This window comes from Bombus impatiens, unplaced genomic scaffold (genome assembly GCF_000188095.3).
Source record: "Bombus impatiens unplaced genomic scaffold, BIMP_2.2 scf_0640, whole genome shotgun sequence".
Lineage (NCBI taxonomy): Eukaryota > Metazoa > Arthropoda > Insecta > Hymenoptera > Apidae > Bombus > Bombus impatiens.
The window spans coordinates 1,198,472-1,222,760 of NT_177059.1; the positions used below are offsets into that span (position 1 = coordinate 1,198,472).

Here is a 24,289-nt window from a genome sequence, read left to right on the forward strand (position 1 = left end):
TACGAGTAATAGTAGAATTTTATTATCCTGATACAAAATTGATTGATCCGTTAACTTTCAAATTTCGTTAGATATCATAAGCCGTATTAAAGAAATTGCTTTATTAAATAATCAAATATTCAGGAATATCGAAGAAATTCTTTAACATCAGGAGACACATTCTCAATTTCGTAATGCGCGCAACTGAATTTGCCGACAGGGTCACAGCGCATGCGCGCGTTCTTCACTTCTGCATAGAACATGGCGAGCGTAGTGAGGTTGTCACGACGATCGTCGTTCGTACGGCATTTTTGTGGTGTCACACGTTCTTACAATGCGTGGTATAGTAACAGTGGAGTGAAAAGATGGGGTCTCAACACCGGATTGTTTGCAACAGTTTCTATTACGCTTTATTGCGGTTACAGATATTTCCGACCTGACGCGGTACACGCCAAGATACGAGTGGTTTGTAAACACACATTTTCGTTTTATTATTTTGTACAATTAATATATGCTTTTTAAACGATGCACGCGTTGTTCGAAATATAAAAGTTGCCAATTTAAACGGCGAAAGTAGTGTGGAAAGAAATTTATTTATAGGAATAGATAATGTTTTTGTACTTGACTTCGATATATTACTTCTAGATACTCCTCGATGATTGTTTTGACACTGACATCAAATAAAATAGATTCACTTTGATTGAATTTTATTGTGTGATTGATAAGATCCTTGACCGGAAGAAATATTACGCAAGGCGTTACTGACATTTGAGGTTATAGCCGTCACAGGTTATAGGTTAGAATTCGATTCTGTTTATAATGGAGCGAACTATACAAATATCGCACGATGCGATGTTCGATCTATTTATTTAACATGTTGCTTTTTACAGTATCTTAAAGATATTGTAATTAAATACACATACTTATGTAAATTCTTGTAAATAGCGAGTATAAATTACTGGAAACGGTGATATAAAAATCTGAGAAAACTAGAATAGAAATGTATGTTCGTATGTAGATACGTATTATGCAAAAATAGGCGAAGGAAGAAAACTTTATTTGAATAAATTTTTTATACGAATATTTTATATGATTTTGGAAATATTTACCGTATTTTGATAAATAGAATTTTAATAAAGTTATTTTTAACATGTTTCATTTCTAATGAAAGGAATACAGGAGATGTTATTTACGAATAAACAAATTTGAGTAAAGATCTTTATAGCAGGTATAGAAATTTCTGTATCTCTAATGAAGAAAAATTGCGGTAGTTAGAGATTCATATATAATTTCGTTAACATACGTACTTTCTTATATTTCGACTGTAATTGAAGAGATTATGCAAGTTATATCGACGATTTACATAAATACTCGATAGTTTGGAAAATATTAAATAGGTTCGTATATGCAGATAGTGTTATTTCAAAAAAAAAGTTGAGTACATATTAAATACAGCTGTAACTACAAGAAGAGGCATGTTTAATGTCAAAAAATGCCAGAATTAGCACTTGACATGACATTGACATCTGAATTGCCACTAATATTACTTTTTCATATCGCTATTCAATGTTTTATCATATTTACTGTTCAATTAGTATATAATCTTAGCGTTTACAAGAAACTTCTAGTCGGTACTTTTCCGCGTGTAAAAGCAAAAACGCGATCGACACAACTTGATAGCACTAAGTAGTCAAACACGTTTTTAGAAGTCTATAGAAGTCTAGTGGTAACGGCCTACATTTTATAATCTTCTATTTTCAATTTCATTTTTTATTATTAATTTAATAATTAATTTAATATTATTATTATTATGATTCATTTCATAGATATATGCGAGATCCAACATGTACAGTAACGCATATTTTGTTTCTCTTAAATTCATTGTAGTAGAGCTTTACTTTTGCCGAAAACATACAAATAAATTCTATTATCCAAGTCTACCGCTTAATGAGACAAATACCGTCTGCGATTATAAATGCAAATCTAACGATCATACGAGCCTGTAGCTAATTTAACGCTATTCGAAACCCTAGGTAACCCAAAGTATAGATCCAAAGTTCAAAATCTGAGCGGAACAACGACCAAGATCTCGCGATCTACAAGACAACCCGTTTACGCGTCGATGTAACACATTTCCCGCCACATGTTCTCTCGTGGACATGGATCGTCCTTCGGTCTAGCAGAACAAGTGCGAATCTTGGGAAGATCTGTGCTCGATCCGTGGTTGCACACTCACAAATCACGGACCCGAACAAGCGTCCTGCGAACGCCACAGACTGGCAGCCGTTATCGCTCCAATCGTCCAAGATTCGACCGCATCGTTTATCCTCGATCCTGGTTGTGACTGTTTCCAGCATCGCGATACATACAGATCGATAGATATGCTATCTGGTGATAATCCAGAACATGGCTCCGGCAGACGCGAGAAACCAACGCGCGAACCGTATCATCGAACCGAATGATGATAATACTTGGACAGCTCGTCATGAAACCGTTAACAGCTCTATCTCTCTCTTGCTGCCCCCCCCCCCTCTCTCTATATATCGCGTGTTACGCGAGTTATTTTTACAATTTTCCAACTTTCCAAACAACCTAACAGTATGAAAGATACTTTGGATATTTCGTACATTTCCGCACGTTGCATACGTTCTGTACATTTGTGCTCGTTTAAATTTCCCATACAAGCATAAATATTCACATCCCATCGTCAAAAACATTATGTGTGTTTATGACCAACGACTAAATAGATTTACGAGCTATCTAGTTGCCCGCCAGTATCCAATCGCAACAACGTTGCATCGTTCGTCCACATCGAATCTAAGAACTCAATTTGTGGCTTAAATAACGATCTATGTAGCCACGTATACCGCTAGCGATCTATTTGATGCTCGTTTTCCATCTGGTTCGATTAGCCAACGGTGATTCGACGATAATACGCGGCTACCGCATAGGATTTATACGGTTTCGAGGAACTCGTCCGGAATTAAGAGTCAATACGGGCGTAAATCATGATTTTCGAACGATAAAGCTTCGCAAGCTGTCGAACGTGTATCGCGAAACACACCTGGAACTCGCGATTATTCGCGAACCTTGCTATGCTATGTACGTCTCCCCTCCCATCCCTCTACCCTGCAGCTATCTCGATACGATTATGCTTCTTGCTGCTGGCAGGGAATTGATTATTAAAAGATAGGATGAATAATGAGAAGCAAGATAGAGTCGGTCGGATGAGGTACAATTTGTTAAGAGGTCGATTACTGAGTCAAAACCAATTACCAAGTTTTTGAAACACGAAAAGGAAGATTTTAATGCGGCCTGGTGTTTCTTGCTAATACAACACGATTAAAAAGAGGTAACGGTGGATACTTCGTTTCTAGTGTTTTCTTTTTTTCTTTCATCCACTTTCTTTTGTTATCTATTTGTTTGAGACAAGTGTAGGGTAGATGATGAAGCGTAGGGTTGAGAGATACGCATACGATCAAATTGATTTATAGATACGTGGAATATTCTCCGGAAAGTTTAATGTTAGTCCTTGTCGAGAAAGGGAAGATTATTGAAAATATATTAGTTATCAATAATGATAACGTCAATAATATGGGAAATTATATAAATAACAGATCGGTGAATATGAAATATCGTTTCTTCGATATTACAATTTATCAATTATCTCTTATCGTTAATGTTAAAAAAGAAGGTACCTACTTAATCGCGAATTGAAATTAATGATTACCCATTAACTATTAAAATTCTTCAGTGAAATTAATACTTATGCGTCGTATCAGACTTGGTATCAAATAGCTTTGATCGTTAATGGTTAATTAAATTAAATTTCAATTAATATCTGACAATCGATGATCGACGATCAACGATTAATATTTTTATACACCTAATACAATTAGTCACGATAAATATTTGTAATTACCGATTACTAACTAACTCGATTTGTATTCACCATTGATTCCATTACTTTCCTACGTAAATAGTTTTAATACGCAACTTAACACACTACGAATCGGTAAAACCAACAATAGCAAACCTGATATCTTCTTAAATCTGTTAACATCTGCTCGATGTCGAAGATATTGAAAAGATTTGTCACTGAGACTGCCGCGTCAAGTTACAGTAAATGTGTAAACGCGCACTAGAATTGCGTTACAATAACGCAAACATCCACGTAAACGTAGAAACAAGTCCGCATAGCAAGTCCGCTAAAGAACAAGTACTTGTGGCGTATTTTCGCTGGAAACTACATCAGATCGAACCGAACTCCTATAGACGCGTTATCTTCTTGTTCTTGGTCGAACGAGCGACATCGAAGAATAGTCATAAATAGAAGCTTAAACCCCATAAAGAGAAATTCCGCGAGATCTGTGCTGATATGGTCATATAATTGGAATTCGTTTATCAGATGGACCATTATGAGCCTTCGCGTTGTAATGGATACCCGAGTATTTGCTCGCGAAGGTGAACCTGATTTTCTCGCGAGCTCGCGTGACGTAATCTCTTAATTTTGATATCATACCGTATTTTGCCGATCGTATATCTGCATTGATTATTACCAGTCCCATTCCGTAAAATTACCTCAAGTGCTGTTAATTAAAAATAAGATTCGCATAGAAGCACGGTACTAATTTACGAGGCGCCAAGAGATATTGATAAGCGAGCTGCGTTCCTTAAAGGATTTGTAAGTGAGTCGAACGCAATATCGAACTATTCACGTCCGATGACACTCGTACGAATATGCACGTAAATAATAACGTAGAAGAGAACGAAATTTCACGCGTCTTTCGAAAAAACAAAATGATAACGTTTACAGAAAAAAACCCAAGAGTTCGATATAAAAAGGATAAAGGAAATGCGTTGATATAGGAATTACGCGACTGCAGAGATTCTTCGAAGAGCGGGTCGTGTATATTTTTCCAATTGGCAATTGCTAAAAGCTAAATTCTTCGAATTTTATACGCATGAATATTAGAACGTTATAAACGTGCTATGAAACTGACGATAGGTATGAAAGAAGGATTTTCAAATATCGCGTATAAATTGTAACAACGACGTAGACACGTCCCGCGCGATAATTTTGTTCTTATGGCACATCTCGTTGATACGAGACATCCCCGACGAACACTGGATCAATTCGTTCCTGGATATAAATTTCTTTTGCCAACGCGTTTAACTTATCTAGCGTGTCGAAGCTCCTTGGATCGGATGTATTACCAAATGACGAAATCGTTCGAACAAGCGTTCCGTTTGGATTAAACGACGTATAAAGAATATTTTAGGTTTAAACGTTGGAAAATTTACGACACGAAGGTAACGGGATAAATTCGATAGAAATGAAAAAATCGTAGAAACTGGTGCAATGATTAAAATAACCGTGGAAGAAAATGGACGAATAAATCGGATAGAAATGATTTAAATAGGCGCGTAAAAATTTTGTTGGAACGTAATTTTCTAACGCGGATTTTAGAGTGCATTAAAGACACATTCGTTAAAAGGTGAATGTTGATATTGGCTTTTCAGCGTGAAACCATAAAATTATGATCGTAAAGATATAAACGCGTTGGTTTCTCACGGGTGAGGCTGTAATAAAGGCAATCTCATCGCAGACCGTTTAAGAATCTCAAGATATTTCACGTTCCACTTTCTATCCTGTGTACCGGATAAAAAATATAATTTTCTCAGATAAGAAATGTTGATTAATAGCGGTAGTTAGCCATTAATATTTCGTAAGGAGACGTGTAATTTTATAAACGTTAGATTTATAGAGTTTAAACATGAACCGAAACTGCGCGTACTCTTGGAACTGTGTCTTTGCGATCGATTAAACTAACTTAAACCTTGCTAGGATTAGAATCGTTTGGACCACCGGTCGACTTTACGCGCCTATAAATCTAAGTTCATTAGTTTACTAGGCGTGATTCAGTGAACCGCGAACCGTTTTACGAGACATCGATGCTGATCAAAGATTTCTCTTGGGCCCTTTTTCACCCAAGTATCTTTAAATGATCCGATGAAATGTACTTTCGATCGTGCGTAGTTTAGATCGTTATATAAATAGCTGTAATAACATAAATAGCTCGGTTTGTTATATAAATAACTGTAGTAAAATAAATAGCTTTAAATTATTTCGAGAAAGAAAGTTGACTTAGCAAGTGGTAAGCAAACAAATAACTCAGGGGCTACCGCCAAACATTATTTAATTGTAATTCATACTTCTATAATAAGCTATGCTTATTAACGCCGCTTTCTAACATTCTATATATCTCAATTTTCCATATACACATATAATATAATATGCATACACGTGTATAGAAATCTAGCGATTATTAGAAACTCGAATGCGAAGAAACACGTAGAAATATATTACGGTACGTAAGAATATATATTATATATCGATACTCAAGATAAAATACTCGTTACGACGCTTAACGCGCGATATAAACCTTCGTTCAGCTTTTATTTCTCCGAATATGTTTCTCAAAGTATACGTCTGATAATGATCATGATCGTGATCTTATCCTTGTGGATTCTTCGGCTGCTCGAGCAAATCATCGATAGCACAAATCCTCGCCTCGCGTCGTAAATATTCGTATCACATTCGTTGGAAAATGAAAACACCGTCACCGCCGAGAAGCAAATCAGTTTAACCATATCGAATTGATAGGTATAGAGATATGCAATCATTATCGTCATTAACTACTATGTACTCGATACTCATAACAAAAAGTAGATAGTAAAATCGCCGGGGTAAAGGCGTAGGATTCGACAATGAAATTTTCATATCTAAACACGCGTATGCAAATACGCAGCGAGAAGAAGATACTGGTTGGACGCGCTGGTCTGTTATCTGATTTCAATTTCCTGCTGCAATCTCGGCGCCATGCCACCGTGCTTCGCCGTAAGATCCGTAATCACCGTTGCATTATGCACCGAGACGAGCGGCGCGCGTTGCTGCATCGATGGTAGGCAGGTGTTTGCCATCCACGTGGTTTGCGATCGGTCGCGTATACTTTCCTTTTCAACGTCCGCGCCAACGTTTGACCGTAGATGTTGCCGGCCACCCTAGTTGTTGCGCGACATTCTCGAGACGAAGAGAACGATACGAGACTCGAGAGGCGTCGAGTATTTCGCTGTCCACTTTAGTTGCCGGAACTTTATCGACAGGCTTTTCGATGCCAACACTCATCGACCTGTCAATCGGTTTTTGTCGCTACTAGCGACGTATCCGCGTTCGAACGAGTCGATCGAGACTTTAGCCAAGAACGGTGGTTATCGTCTTTGTCTCTTCGTCTGAAAAGAAACTGGAAGAGTTAACTGGAGTTAAGGAAGAGTTAACCTAGTTTCGAAAGGTATCTTAATTCGCCATTAAGATCTATACGAGCTACATCGAACCTCGAATGCCTTGTAAACAGCAATTAAGAACATACACGTAATAACTCTGAATGAAAGGTGTCACGAGAAACACCATTACTGAAATAACGTAAGTTCGAATAGTATAAATAAGGTAAACGAGGAAAAAAGCCAAGGAAAATGCGAAAAAGAAAGAGTACGCGTTGCGTGGTCAGGTATCGGTAAATATCGAAATTAAGGAATGAAATTGCGTGAAAATTTGAGAACACTTTGCACGCTGGTACGCGTGTCCAAGCTTTTGGCCAATAACGAAGACGCGTTTCAAGCTTGTAGAACGTACGCGGTACATAGGCGCGTTGCGTCTAACCGAATGAACGGAACGCGTAATCTACGTTCTAGACGCTCTTACAGGAAATGTTGCCTTAGGCGATTCGCACAAAATTGTTGCTGCAAAATAGCGATTCTGGTCGCGTGTTCCTCCTCCTTTATTGAAAACTATAACAACCGAGGAAGGCGAACGGCGAAGCGGAGATGAGGTCAACCGATGGAGAAGGGGCAAGGGTGAGGATAAAGAGGGGATCGTTTACGGGTGCAGATGAAACGGGCCTTAATCACACCACACTGGCAGCAACATGTCGAAAAAAGAGGACGTTCAGGGTCCACGGAAGAGTAAAAAAAAAGGACAGTCGGATGCCTCGCACTTAGCATAATGTTCACCGCGCCTGTCATTACCCTGGGCCGCTAACATGCCAGCCTAACACCCCTTGGATCCGGTAGACACGCAAGGACGTGCCAACAGACGTTAGTTAACGCGGCATCACGCATCTACGAAGATACGAACCAACTTGGCCGGAATATTGATCGGGCCGAGCGTGATCTCGGGTTAAATTAACACCGCGTCTCGTTCTGGTAGCGGCGTCGGCGTAATCATCGTTCAACGCCCGAACAAGACGGACGTTATATTTGATTCCAGGAAAACGCGAAGAACCGGTTGCCTCGGTGAAAAATTGGGTTAATAACAGTGATAGGTGATACCACTGTGTACATAGCTAATTCGAAGCTCCCCCGTGGTCGCGGATCCATCGCTTTAAGATTGGAGCGATCAATGTTCTTCTTGTTACGCTCGTTTCTTCGCTTCCTGACAGCCGTCGCCGTTGCTCGTTAGGTCGGTGGACAAGGTGGACAATCATAAACTCGAATAAAAACATTTATAAATCAGAATGTTCTTTCGCGCACGTTTACGCCAAACGATCTAGGAAAATTAGCGCGCGCGAAAGCCTGTAAATATCGATGTGTACCTCGTTACTGGGTATCGTTTGGTTTCTTGCTGCCTCTCTTTGCGCTGGCGGATCTAATCTCGTAACTTTCATCTCTGGGATAAGCGGCAGGGTTTAGAGTAAATGGGATCGGTAATCGATGATTTACGAGATGTTATTTTTCTCTTTCCGCAGACTTCGATTAGTTTTTTACACGTACCGCTATTTTTGTAATAAAAACCAGAGATGATTTCGAGATGACCCAACGAACTTGTCTATAGTACGTCGGTGTAAAATAGAAATTCGATTCTTTGCGTGTTTTTATTAAATTGAAATCACGCCTTAGATTTATTATGCTCGAATACTAGAATCACGTGCTTTTCCACGGATATATTAAACGTACATTTAAGTAGAAACTACTTCTTTTCGTTGTCGATCAAAATACTCGATAAATGCGTTTCTACTCCAACTACGATTAACATCAACTGCTCCTTTTACGGAAGTTCTAGATATTTAACCGTTACAGTATAATATACGTCTTGTACAACGTTTTTATATGACACGTAATCGTCCACATACGACAGACAAATACAAAATGGTCCATCGTTTCGTTTATCTGCTGCGAGGACAGATCGAATTTGTTGCTTAAATTTGAAAATATTAAGATTTCGTACGTTATACGAAAGATTGTACACGCAATACGATTATCACGATCGCGCTATTACGATCATCGTTAATACAGTATGAAACGAATCTAAGAACGTAAGTACATGGAAGTTGTAAGATCGTCTATTGAAGAAGTCATAAATTTAAACGTCAACTATCCATTAGTATCTTATTATTTTCTACTTAATCCGCTGCTATTTCCCGTAAGATAGCGTTGTACGTTTATAATTACAATTATTAATTTTAAGGAAGTTAAGTTACGATTTAATTGATCAGGAATCTAAAGGAACGAAGCTTCTAAGAAACAAAGTACGTGACTACATTGAAATTGGCGAAATTTTGATTTACTACTACTACGAGCGTAATTCACTTTTCAACCCGCCGTATAGCGCGTGATCTCCTATTTATCCTACGCACTGGTCCGCGAATTTAACCTTTAAGATAGTTGTAACTAACGAATAAGCGTGTACAAATTTATTATTACAATCGAACAATACCGCGATTCCATAGATTCCGATAAATCGCTAGCAGATAAGATCACGATCGGGCAGACTCACTTTCACATGGTGACCCACGGAATAAAATCTAGTGAAATTCAAACGCGAGTCGAAGAATCGACTGGAACAAGACACGACAAGAAGATAGATGTTTCGTTTTTCAAACGGTCGTTGGTGGGGCCGAATAAAAACAGACGAAGAATTTCATTTACCTGGCCACGTTACAACAGACCCAATTTCCAAAACGACGTGGTACTACGGTGGTCCCTGGCCTCTGGTTCATTCGGTAGCAATTTGTACAAAAGGGCGCCGGCACCTTCGGTGCTTTTCGGCCTCGTCTCTAACGAGAAGATTAGACCTAACGGCGTTTGGTATCCCATAAATCGGCGGTGCCGCGCGCATTAACCACGGAAAAGAAAAGGAGTCGATTTATGGGTGTGTTGTAGCGTAAATTCATTCTCGCGGAAATATCTTTCCCCCATGATTTCAGCTTCCTCTGTCGCTCATGTATTCCTGAACGAGGAATTGTGAGATCGTGTCCCTGGATACGCTGGAGCAAAGGTTATTTCGTAAGAATTTTCGAGCTCTGCCGACGACTTCGTCCCATCATTGACCTTGACCAGGGATTAACACGCTTTAAAGATACGAATTTAGAAACACTCGTGCGCGCGAAGACACTGACTTTTCGCCTTTCGGCCGACGGTCGTGGAAAACGCGAATATCGCAGATAAAACGAAATAGAGATATAATCGTATTTAAATCGTATCTTGACTTTCTACCGGGAAACTATTTTCAGATTCAATTACGCTCCGAATATTTTTCCAACCGATCTGAAAAATGTCTCGTTGTTTGTTTTTAGAATCAAACATCTACGTGTTTTTAGCTAAATTTTCAATTGTAAAAATACGCGTACAAACATGTATACGATGCCGTGCTTTGTATAGTATTTTGATATAACGTAATCGAAAACTCTTGGATCTGTCGAGACGATAGTGCGACGCCTTGATAACCGTTTAGAGATGCGCGAAACATTTTCTACCATTCTTCCTTGTATAACTTTGGTCTTTTCAAAGCGGTGTTGCTAATTAGGAATTTCAAAGATCAATTAGTGCCATTTATAGAACAATCGCAAAGGGTACCGTGCTGTTGGTTGGATTTCCTTGAAAAGTTATCGTAGCGGTAGATACCAGCTGTCTCGAGGAAGTAAACTTCAGTTGCGTAATGGTTTTTGAAGTTTAACGGTTTATAGACAGCGCGATGGTTCTTGAAGCAGTAAGAGGTTTATGGAAACATGTTAAACGTCAGAAAATATTAGCATTCTCAACAGCGCCTTACGATTCGCTGAGAGCAACCCAAACCAATATTTGCAGTTTTAGTGGAAAACTTACATCACTATATAGTCGAATATGTCAATATTTTTCCATGCTTACAATCAGAATTAACGAACGAGATCGCACGTGTGTATCTATCTCCTCCAGCGTATAATCGAGTCATCCCCTGTGCGTAACAATTATTAAGATGTGCCTAGAATATTTCAATCGTGTAAATAAATATCATAAAAAGGTTACGATATGATGCAACGGTGTGCAAATACCTTTTTCCACCACATTTTTGACTTTGTTTCAAATTCGATCGTCGTAATCGCGACGGTCGGTTCTCGTCACAGAACCGATGATGTTTCGTATAGCTGACGTAATATACTCGCGAAAGGTGTCTACGAACGTTCGAATACTTCCGTGAGCCAACGTATTTCAAAGCCATCGAAATCGAAGGTTGTTATTAAGAAGAAAAAAATAAATAGAAACCACGTATCTTTCAGACACTTGCATACAAACTCTAAAAGGAACGACCAAATGGACACAGAGATATGCGTTTTCTTTTATTGTTTATTTGCTGAAATTGCCATCGATAACCGCACTATTATACACGTACGCTGGCTATAACTATAAATCTCGTTGAGCGAAACAGTAAAAATTAATACACGCATTTCGTACGGAACGTATAATCGTTACTTTCCCTGGGTCGCGTAATTATACGAATAATTATAAGCGGGATACCGGGCACATTGCAATAAAATGATTTTATTGAAAATACGATTATCAGATTTACATACATGTAGGAAAACGAACGCTACTCACGAACCAGACGTAACAGACGGCTGAATTAACGATGCCATTTTTATTTCTATAAATTCACGCTTAATGGGTGTGCCTTTTAACAGAAAAAAAAAGAAAAAATAGAAGAATAAACTGCTGGCATGTACGCATGAATCTTCGAGTTACTTCGCCAGATAATCTCGATCGGTAACGGGAAGCTACTATCACGAGTACGAACCATTGTAAAAACGATTTGTCGCGGAAAAAGAGGCTGATTTACGGTCGGACCGAGATTCACGCTTATGGAAATGCAACGAAAAACGAGAGCGTCGGCCAAACATCCTTCGAGCAGCTCGCCTATAAATAAGCCAAGGATCCGTTTCATGCGAATAATGACAAACGCGTGATGTAACGATATCGATACGAACCAAGGTACCGTGTTGATATTCTGCTTTTAAATCGCAGAGGAACGTGTTCGCAGAACGGTACGTGCGGTAAACTATATGGTGCGCGGTATAGTTCGAGATGCAACGACGAAGCGAACGTTCTTTGAATAGAAACGAATAACGATATATTAGAACACGTGCATAGTCAACACGTAACAACGTAAATTACAAAGAATAATACAGCCAATTTCTTACTATTAAGCTCGTAATTTCTAAGCAACGAGTAACTTATACGTGCAAAAGACGCTGTTTAACTCTTGTACGACTGGTGCGATCAAAAGGAAAAGAAGGAAAAGGTTGTAGAGATTGAATGGATGCTGACAATAACTCATAATCAGTTGTCCTGAAACTTGACTCTTGGAACGGGGCGCCGCGTCGCCGGGTCGCCGCGTTCCAGCAATTTCGCGTCTACAGAATGAACGATTCAATCTGCACCGGTGAGATCGCAAATTCACGTCGTTACACGAGAATTGTGTGCATAACCTTTAAGGCTTAACTGCAGCTTACGTCGCGAAATACGCATATTGCCTGAACGTAGGTAAGCAGATAGCTGGGAGGAGTATAACCGGCCACTAAGTGGGCGTACAGGCTCCCACGAAGCAAGCCAACAAAAGGGCCTCGCCCTTTTAGAAATTCGACAATCTTTCATAGTCGTGTTCCAACCGCGTATCGATAGTTTGTTAACCTCTAGTGGCTCTCGCGAGCAACAATGGAATCGTGCTGAAGCGGAGACCCATTCGTGGTCCCTGGCATATTGGAATTTGCTACGTGTAGCTAGAAAACGAAGTACGGTATTTATGGGTAAAATCGCACTCTCTTTCGATGTGGTATTGTACAGCGTGGAATTTCTTTTATTCGAAGAAGAATATTTAACAGTATGGATTTCGGCACGATGATACATACTTGGCAGGATGGAAGTTGGCTTATTTTATTTGTAAATATTTCTTCTCTGATAATATATTTACGAGGATATCAAAATAATTCCGATATCTTAGAGTCGAAATTTATTCGTTTTATTTGTACAACGAATATCGGATAGACGCTTAAAAATAAATACTCGGATAATTATCGTATTTTCTATCGCACGTGGTATGCGTACAAACGTTCAATTCTAATTTGGAATTAGACGCAGATACTTTTATTTTGTATGTAATTTGACGATTTGTAAGGCTATCGAATAATAGTGTATTATGCAAATAAATTCAGAATCGGTGTGGGCGGTAGATGATCTTTTCTCTGAAGCAATATCGTCGTATGACACGAGGATCGCAACGTATTTCATACATATTTTAAGATTAGAACTGCCTTCTTGTATCCGTAGAGTTAAGTCTATAATCTTTAAGCTGTCCAAGTAACGTTTGCAATATCAAAGCTATTAATCTGAACAAAGAAGTATTGCATAGATTACATGTAGGTATACTGTAGACAATTGATTTATGTGCAATAAGTGATGCAATAAACTTGCGAATTTCAGTTTTTTATTAAACGATACGCGATTTAAGGATATTCTAAATTATACAATTACCTGTTTGTGTAAGTAGTAAACTATCGCTTCAAAGACAGCGGGCTGAAATGAAAAATGCTTATACATCGTAAGTGTTGAATTCTATCGATGTTTTATATATATTGCACGATGGGTTTAATCGCGAGATTACAGATCGTAGGGATACGGAAGATGTGTGAATTTCACGACATGTCTTGCGCATTCGTCCCAAGCGTGACGTTAAACGTTTCAAGAAATGCGGTAGAAAGAAATTCTTTTATTCCGATTGCATACCGATTAATCTTCTAATCGTACAATTATTTCGAAAGCAAAACGAGGACGTAAACGATCCTTTTAGAATCAACGATTTTCCCCGAGTATTTTTACGATTACAATCGCGAAGTAACAGGAATGACGATAGATTTTTGGGGCAGATTCAGTGATAAGCGAACTCCTGAATTCGGTAGTAATTCTTTCTAAATAAGTAGTTGCCAAAAATGTTGTCCCTTTCGCAGGTAAATATGATAGGAATAGCCTAAAAATGGAAATTATTCTTATTCTTCGATAGTTCGCTGATAACGTTTGACCGTACCAGCTACAGAAATATGTAATTTTAGCTATTGCGTGTCGCATTGCTGCGGTGCAGTGAAGTAAGAACTCGAGTAGATATTTGTATATTTAACGTTCAAGTACCTGTCGTATTGTATGAGCAAAGTTCGATCGAATTGTGTGATTTTATAAACGATTTCATGATTTAATAAATTAAAATAAATCGATTGAAATTTCATGAAATCAACGAACTGTCAAATATCGTATACGCGCGTGTGTGCATAAATAGAAAGATATCGTAAAAAGAGACCATTACGCTAAATGCCAAAGAAGAGAGCTTAATGACACTTGCGAGCTAGAACCTGTGAATAGGTTCTTTCGAACAAGTTCGCCGATATGGCGCAAAGATTTAACGGGAAAATATACGCGTGTCCGTATGCATTGAAAAATTATATTCGTATAAATAAATATAAAATGTTATGCTCGTATAAAAGATCTATAAACAGCGCCAGATGGTATTAAATTATAGAAATGCAAGAATAAAAGCAAAAATTCGACGCGCACAGCTCGAAGGCCTTTTTTCCACTTGCGACTAGTCGCGCAACTTGCCAAGTAAGTAGTCGCGGTAGCACGAATGGAAATTGTGTCATATTCGACAATACATTTTGTAGTCGCAAGTGAGGCGAAGAGGCCAAAGATCGTAAATCGATGTTTATTTTTCTTTTTTATTCTGTCACGCAGAAGGAGCACGAGAAGGCAGTAAAGTTGACGATGAGGGAACAAAGATTTATAAAATTTGCATCGGTGGAATATGACGGGCAACTGTATATGACGCCTCAAGATTTCCTCGACAGTGTCGTTGAATCTGAACCCAGACGTGAGTATCAAATAAATTCGCAAAGGCTATAAGTGATAACTTGCTAGATCGGAAACGAACTGCTGAAAAATAACTTGTTATCGATCAATACCGTTAACAATCGCTGTTAACTATCGCGATAATCTAACATTTGTTTGAAATTAAATATTTAAATAATCAAAATACTGCTTTGTACGTGTTGTAGGTATGTGTATACTATCTTTTTAACGAGTTAAAGGCTAATTATTTCTCTTTGATTTAAAAAAATTTAGATTAGATTTGAGCCGAAAGAATTCATCGACCTTCCACTACGTATGTCGCTCTACGGTCTACGAATAGAACAAACGTTCTAAGCATCCGAATTTATACGTCGTTCGCACGTTTCTGTCACGGTTCTTTAATGCACTTTAGCCTTGCGCAAACTGGCAACGACAGTGCGGTGAAATCGCGGCGTCTCGATCGATAATATAAATAAATAAATTTCGGTGATATTTCAGCAAGGCTGAAGAGACGCGTGTTAACTGACAAGGAGCTGGATGTGATGAGAAACAGCGTCCCCTCGCTACGTCATGGAAATCCACATATGTTCAGAAACCTTCGGGACAAAGGTGAGCAGTCAAAAAATACCGCTTCTGATTTTTACACTTGCTTAGAGGGAAAGAAATTTTAACGACGTTAGTTTGTGTACAGAACCGGGCGACGGACGTGTCTTTCGAACCTCGAGACTGTTTCTCAAGCATGGAAATATTTCTAGAGAATAGAAACATTCGTATATATGCGACCGAATGTATTTTAGCTCGCGGTAAATATTAAATTCATTCAGATTTATATGCTCTTTTTGTTTCTTAAAAGACATTACGGATCTATCGTGTATTTTCAAAAGGTTTTTATATTTTCAAACCTACCAGATCGTAGGTACCCATTTTTCGACTATTCCATATTAAGATACTTCTTCTCATTGTCAGTCTGCGAGTTATATAAAACCAGCAAAAAGATCGAGATATCGTATTTTTCCGAATGGTGCTGACTTATTGTACGATAGACGGGAAAATACGATATTATTATCGATGATATCGTGTTAGAGAGGAAAGACCAATTTGCGCGATTTTACATTTAATCGACTCGGTTGGTTATTAGGTGCGGCTCGCGTGGAAAAGTCACGAAGAAATTGAAAATTTGACACGAACGATTTAGGTTCGACGCGTCCCGTGTGAAAAATTTCGAAGTTGCTCTCTTGCAAGGTTCTCGAGTTTCGTGGCTCGGAGATCGGTACAGCAATTAATCCCGCCACCCTTGCGACTCGCAACGATCGAAATAACAGGGCTGCGTCGCGTCGTTAACGAGTCCCTGGTGCAGCTGGTTCGAGCCTCTTCCTGCCTTTTTGTGCGTTCACCGCACGTTTGTCGCGCTAATGGAAATGCAAATAATCACGTATGGAGCCAGTTTCACACTTCTCTCTAATAAACGAGTTCCCTCGCTCTCTGTGTATCCCACTTTCTCTTTTTTCTTCCATACCATCGCGATGCGATGGTTGCTCACGTGTTACCAACACGGTGTTAGTAAGCCCAGAATTTTATAGGCTAATATACGAGGCCCCTGACCTAATCTGTTTCGTCGACTTATTATAGAAAACATTTATTAACGTATCGCGTGCGATATACGACATTTTTGGGAATTTTGTCGGTACTACAGCGTCGTCGTTGTTTGAAAAGTTAATGTAAAACTTCAAGTTAATCAAAAATTTGAAATATGGAAGCAATCTGAAAATGTATAGAGAAATTACGAGACATTTATCGCGGACATGCATTTATTAAAATATAATATAAATAAATAAAATATAAAACATACAGCACGAATAACTGTCTTAAACATGCTACAATTATGCTAATTACGCGCTAAAGCAACGTTAATGCTAAAAGTGATCGCATTGAATATCGAGGCCTACCGATATAACGAGTAATTGGCCGTTCATTTTCAGTTTTGCTTCAAACTTTTCGTAAATCCTTAACTCCTTACTTTTTTATCATTTTTTCGACCCACTACTTTTATATGTGCTACATTTCGTATGAGATACACAGGTGTCCTACTGCTTCTAGATACACATGTAGATACCCATATAATGTATACAAATTTATACGAAATCGCTCGCGCCTCGTGTATTTCCCATATAATTTCATGCTAAAACGCTTGTGAACCACTCGCGCGACAAAACTCGCTCGTCTACATCGCCTTACCGATATCGGTTCGTTCGCTGTTCGAAACCATTTCGACGCGTGACTAAACGGGATACCTTCTCATTGCGCGAACGCGCACCAAGTATGTAGTACATGGTATCGGAATGAATCGTGGAATTTTATGAATGAAGTGGCGCAAAAGTAGTATACACGAAGCGTGTGTAGCGCTAAGCAGCGAAGAAACGTATACTCTTTTTCTGCTCATAGACAACGAGTTGTGAAACCGTATGAATGAAGATACAATGCGAAAGTTGCTTACGCAACTACGAGTCTCGCTTTTAAGGCACTTTATTTACTTCGTAGAAACGTAGTTTCGAAGAAACGAGTGGCGAAGTTTAACTGTATGATACGTGCGAACAGTAACTAAGAGAGAATGCCGATAATAAATATGTAAGAAACGTTATCGAGTGTGCGTAAACGAGTTTGTAATTACGTGAAGAATAACAGCGTAATATTTTTCGTTGTCAATCCAAATGAAAGTAGAGAATAGAAATTTGACAGAGATCTATCGATCTAAATGGAGGTTACGTTGCAAAGGCAAACGGTTTATGGAGTGTTTATTTTTTATTTGGTTTGCCTGCATAAGAAATTTACATAATTCACCGTTATCGAATCGCATGGAAAGCACAAATTCTGGGAAAAGAAGATACGCATCGACGGAGCAATTTTATCGAATAAACGGTTCGAAAAGTTTCTTCAAACATCGATAGCCTGCGAAAAATTCTTCTTTCGAGAATCGACGATCATTTCCAGGAAAAGATCAATTTCACCAAACGGAATTTCTCTTTCTAGAACAATGCAAAGAGAAAGACAGTGCGCTGTAAGCGTCAGCTTTTATTTAGAGTTTTTCTGATGTTCGCCGACTGTACTCGCCTGCAATAGCTTCATTCGTGCAGGACTTTTAATCGGAAATTTCCAATTCAACGACGATAAAAAGAGAAATGGATCGTGAACGTCGAGTGTGAGGAGCTTCGGCGTCGACCGTTTCCTTCCACTCACTTTCTTCATTTTCCGCTTCGTAAACTTTCCTCCGGCTTTCGTAGTCGTGAAAACGTTTTATGGAGTGCTTATGGCACATAAAATCGATTCCACGATCGTTCGGCACAAAGCTGAAAACACGCTTCGAGGATGATGCGCTCTGTCTGACTGGAAGATCAAAATTTAACTTTGGAAGTAGTATTTCTCGCTGCGAGACGTTAAAAGCCTGAGTTATTTGGCGTTTCTTTAAACCAAGAAAAGGGATGTTCCGAGGAATGCCTAGAACGTTATGGGGCGTATCTAATGCCGTTCGCAGCTACCTCTTCTCCACCATGGTTTAGGGCAACCTGTTACGCTTAGATTACGAGTTAACGCGATTATCGTGGAAATTAGTACGGCACTTTATCGTTGTGTCGTGTCGCCGTAAACAAAACGAAGAGACCCGGCCGTCCGCGCGCGATACATCATTTTCCCATAAATGGATTTATTCTTAAATGGGTACGAATCCCTCTTGGGGGCCCGGCTTCTTTCCGATAGACCAGACCGACTTCTTTCGCCTCGTATACGTTCGAACCGATTTAACGATCGAAAAGTCGTTTTAACCGAATGAGATTCGAACGTGGAGATTAGCTAATGACTGAAAATCAATTAGACCGGGGATTAGGACTTTTGTGTAATGATTAATGGCTGATTTTTAGTGCTGATGCTAGTTGTGCATGGTGTGTTTTCGAGTAGATTTTCTATGATCGATTATTTTATGGAAATTATTATCGTTAAAATGAAATAAATCATAGAAATATCGACTATTCAAAGCGATAACGCGATATGTAAACTATTGAAACTTTCCTTTATTGAAATATTGTGTTCGAAGTTTACTCTTACGCCTAGTATCATGTTATAATAATGATTTACGATACGTATGTACACGTAATAATAATTCTTTCCTTTGTTCACGTAGGAATTATATCTTACACGGAGTATCTCTTCCTCTTATCGATCCTAATCAGTAAGTATCGTCGTACAATTTTTAATAACATACGTGAATTTCTCATGAATTTTCATTATTCTGTATTTTCAATAAGACGTAACAAAGATTCTTATTGCAGAACCTACGTCCGGTTTCCGAATCGCGTTCAATATGTTCGATACGGATGGAAACGAACGTGTGGATAAAACGGAATTTCTCGTGGTAAGATAATTCTTTGCCAAGTTGCACATTTCTTGCGCGAGTCTGCTATATAAATTATCACGATTTTTTATCGCATTTGTACTTGTCCTATAGAAATGTTTCAAATTTGATTTGATTAAATATTTTTCGGTAGAGATAAAATTTCAGTTCTTAATAAAGCAAGCTAAATTTAAAACCAGTTAAATAGTGCACGTTCAAAGTAAGCTTTTTAAGTTACACGTTTCTTTCGGTATGCCTCTGCAACATTTCCAGTGCAATTTTCCGATAAACACGTAATTCACGATTCACAGACAGACAGACAGAAAATATTCGACGATAACTTGTTCATAAATTAAATCAACGTGACACGATGTACGATCGACGTTTACTCCTTTTACTTTAATAACATTAAATCGTACTCGTATTACCTTAAACTAAATTATTCGTTCGAATTTAAGTTGAAGCAGAGATTTTAAGACGAAGCAATCAGAAAATTCCGTAGAGAAAATTTTTGAAAGTTGTAAATGATCGATACAGATGGAGATCGGATACGTTTTAACTTTCAATTACAAGTACATAGGCAGCAACAAATACGATAATTATATAGAATGAAAGATTTATTCTAAATTTCTAATTCATCTTGAAATTACGATTTTTATATTTTTCGCCAAATCGAATAAACGTACGAAACAGAAAATAAGAAAGCAAGATAAATATATCGAATGCTATATGTAGATTTAACATGTTCGATTTAAGTATACAACGAGAAGAAACTCGCGGCAACCCGATCAATGTTCTCGTTACGAAAATAAATTGCGGGTTCTCAGAAACGAAGAAAAATCACACGATCTAGAAGACGAAGAAGGTCGTAGTATGCGACCAAGAGCAGAATTTGTCAATTTGCACGGATGCGTTTGTAATTTTCACAGATTCGACGATTGCTCGGCGGTAACCTGAAGGATCGGCATCTCGACGTTGAAACAAAACGTGCAGTGAGTTTTAACATGTTCGTGAAAGAGCAAATCGAGCCGGTATTCGCAATCTTGATTATCATCGCGCGACTCATTATGCGCGCTTGCAATCGTAACTCGAATAACGTCCTGCGCCTTTGACATCTAACAAACCTGCTTGATAATATTATTAATTCGCTCTCCTACGGATGTCTAACATTCTTTTCTAAATAACGTAAACGATAATATAATTCACAAGAACAAAACTAATCGAAATAACTTCATATTTTGTTATCAGCGAACTAAACAAAATTTTGTATGCTTTGTTATCGGTTAATTTTGAATGCATGAGTTGAATTAATTACTAATTATTTCCATTATTACATCATTTTTTATTTAAGTTAAGTAAATTGTCAAGTAACTCCATTCCGTTCGTTTGTTTTACGTTTCGACGCTTTATGTATTTGTATTCGTCGTTTGTTCCTAATCTCTTTTTATCGTGCTATTTTTATTTATACTTTCATTCGTGATTCTGCTTTGTTGTTACGTTACTTCTTAATCCATCTTTTTATTTTTTATTCGAAGCAAGCGCCTATTACAGATATGTTTCAATATCTCTTTTTGATGTATTTATCAGTTGAAACGTATAATGCCACCGAGCGAAGATTTCGTTTATGAACCAAAACTTCGTAACACCCGAGAGAGCAATGACAAAAATCAGATTGTCTCGAATTCCTACGTAAGTTATTAAGTTATGCACGTGATTATCTGTTTAACTACTGTCAGAGTGAATTTGAATTTTCCTGCTGGACTTGCATTATAATTTTAATAAATAAAATCCTTCTTAATATATATTTGATAATTTAACAATAAACTGAATTATGTGACGATTGTGAGATGTTGAGTTCGTAACACAAAAATTACATAATTTAATCTTTGTTTAAAATTTAGGTTCTGTTTATGAATATGCCTATTAAAAATTACCAAGAAAGAACTTCTAAATGTAAGTGGGGATACTTTGTTAATAACATTCTTCGTTAAAATTATGATAAAATCACAAAGTTTCTATTAATACAACTTGTATGGTCGAAACGTTGATGCGATTTGCAGATAAAATTAAGTATTGGCGGCTTTAACTGCAACATTGAAAAAGTTACGATAGTTTATCGTTTCTTGGATACCTAAATCTCAAAATTCAGCTACATACGGGTTAAATTTAATAAGTTAAAAAGGCATAATAAGTTAAAGTTAAAAAAAGAAATAATAAGTTAAAAAGGCAGATAAGATAGAACGTCTTGTAGAATACTTTCATTTGTGTTCGCTAAAATATATGTTATCCTAATTGTTAAACCATTATTCCAATGTGAATTTTTGGTAAGTAAACGTTGATTTCAGCTGGAACGATATAACGAAATTACATACCTGCATACGTATATAACACTCTTCTCCCAAGGCTTTACGATCAATTATAAAGCAGATCTTAAAAACAAGTTTTAAAAACAGAAATTTAAATATCTTTCTCTTTCCTTCCTACAGATGGAAAAAGTTTTCAGCCACGCTTGGAGAGGACGTCACGGTACCGAGTTCAAAAGAAACTTAGATCTTCCGAAAGAGAGGCAAACGACTCTTGAAGCAATTCAAGTTCAATATATCGACGATGACCAAGTAATATACGATATAATATTCGAAATAACTAACGATAAACACTCAAACTAAATATATCTTCATATTTTTTTCTTTTGATATTTTTCTCATTTTTTTTATATATATATATTTTGTTTTAAAAACGCAAAGGCTTTTTGGAAGTGATAATCGCAAATCATTGTACTTTAAGAAGTTTTTACAAAGGAATGCTACTTACGAATAAGAGACGATCGAAAAGGATTTGTCGAATCGTGAAACAAAAAAACATGAAGATAAACAAAATTATAAAAAAGTTCGTTGTGTAAGACACTATTAGAAATTAGACGCCACTGACTATGATAATATTATTTTCAGGGCTTGCAACGACGACATGCAATCGATACCACTCTGATGGTACACTTCTTTGGGAAAGATGGAACCAACGAGCTGAAATACGAAAATTTCAAATGTTTCATGGAAAACCTGCAGCAAGAAGTTCTAGAGCTCGAATTTCACGAATTCAGTAAAGGCCGTGACGTTATCTCCGAGATAGATTTTGCGAAAATTTTGCTACGATATACGCATCTCGATGCCGACGAGTACGTTTTCCTTTTTCCGATTTTGTTCTCACACGTGTTGCTTCAAATAAATAGAAGGTCGTTCGTAGAAGCGTAGTTTCTAAAATTTGATCTCGTTACACGTGCAAAAGAAAAGTTGAAAGTAATTGTGAATTTTGGAAATTCGTACAAATTTCATTTAGTAGAACTGATAAAATATAGCATTAAATGCCTAGTATGGATTTCTTCTATTTGTACCGGTGGTTGATTCATTTTCTTAAATTACTTCTTTAATTTTCTTACATTTCAAATGGCTAAATTTATGTATATATTCTATTGTTACAGATACGATAAATATGTGGATAGAATAATAATAAATTCGCATCTTCAAATCAGTATTACATTCGAGGAATTTTGTCGTTTTTATCAATTCTTGAACAACCTCGACGACTTTTCAATTGCTATGCGAATGTACACTCTGGCGGATCACCCAATATCAAAAGGTTTCAAGATATATTCATTGTGAAAGAAATTTAGATATATATTATCGTTAAACGTATATTACCGCGTTTCTCTTTTCAGACGAATTCCAACGTGCTGTGAAAATTTGTACAGGCAGTGTACTTAGCGATCGTATTATCGACACTGTCTTTGCACTTTTTGACGAGGATGGAGATGGCCAGTTATCCTACAAGGAATTTATAGCGATAATGAAAGATCGCCTACACAGAGGTTTCAAGGTATCGATTGAAAAACTAGTTACCTCCGTTTTTAAACATAGTGTACTTGGCAATAAATGCCTCGCATACATTACTGTTAAAAAAATTAAATGCAAACTTTGTTAACAACGTAAAAGACAATTTTAAAGGCAGCGAAATAGTAGGAACATAATTTGCATGTTTATAATAATCGAGGGGCTTATGACGAAAAGCGACGTCAAATTTGTCTATTTTGTAGAAAGTAACACATTCTCTGACAATAATAGTCGAAATCAAGATTCACAACACAATGAAATCGATATTATGAAAAATAATGTATGCCAAATCATATTCAACTCGTAGAATGAGAATTAGCTATTCTTGTAAAAGCAATTACCATTATGAGATTCACAAGTTCATAATATAATTAGATACAACTGTACCGCAATATGAATATACATATGTAGATTCATTCACGACAATTGTGTAACACGGTGAATATATTTTTTAAAGAAATTAATATGTATCGAAGAAATATTCTTTCACTTTTCTGAATGAAAATAGGTGAAAAGTCATAGGAGTGTCCTTCTTGTTACAAGTCCTTTGGTTGTTAATTTCTGCAATAGTCATTGTGCTTGTAGCAATTAACAAATAACTGTTTATCTATGCTTGGTTTTATTTTACAGTCTCAACAACGTCATAAGCGTTTGCAAGCATTTACCTCGTGTGTAAAGCAAGAAATGAAATCCCGTTAAGCGACGTTAAGCAGAGGAAATGAATCTAAAAGCGAATACAGATACGAACCATTCAAGAATATCAAGTGCCATTGAAGTTACACCGTTTTTTGAAATTCTAGTTCCATTTCGTTAATACAATACCACTGTGATAATTATTGACTGA

General features: G+C 37.4%; 1 protein-coding gene across 3 annotated transcripts; it reads left to right on the top strand.

The window, feature by feature from the left end:
* The first annotated feature begins 215 nt into the window (after positions 1 to 215).
* Positions 216 to 24,289, top strand: LOC100749135 (calcium uptake protein 3, mitochondrial). 3 transcript variants are annotated; one of them, XM_012389248.3, is made up of 12 exons: positions 216 to 444; positions 15,067 to 15,202; positions 15,679 to 15,789; positions 19,352 to 19,399; positions 19,500 to 19,582; positions 20,491 to 20,553; positions 21,149 to 21,250; positions 22,048 to 22,176; positions 22,510 to 22,733; positions 23,037 to 23,194; positions 23,274 to 23,431; positions 24,076 to 24,289. In XM_012389248.3, exons 1-12 carry the CDS (start codon positions 241 to 243, stop codon positions 24,142 to 24,144), a joined length of 1,485 nt encoding a protein of 494 aa, XP_012244671.1. In that variant the 5' UTR covers positions 216 to 240; the 3' UTR covers positions 24,145 to 24,289. The 3 variants fall into 3 exon arrangements, with proteins under 3 accessions (XP_012244671.1, XP_012244672.1, XP_012244673.1); XM_012389249.3 differs by lacking the exon at positions 21,149 to 21,250; XM_012389250.3 differs by lacking the exons at positions 20,491 to 20,553; positions 21,149 to 21,250.

Bases quoted from the DNA above. Each gene is read 5' to 3' on its own strand.
- LOC100749135 (XM_012389248.3), top strand. From the start codon at position 241: ATGGCGAGCGTAGTGAGGTTGTCACGACGATCGTCGTTCGTACGGCAT. The intron at 20,554-21,148 runs GTGAGTTTTAAC...TGTATTTATCAG, and splicing joins ACGTTGAAACAAAACGTGCA to TTGAAACGTATAATGCCACC. The intron at 23,432-24,075 runs GTATCGATTGAA...TTTATTTTACAG, and splicing joins GCCTACACAGAGGTTTCAAG to TCTCAACAACGTCATAAGCG.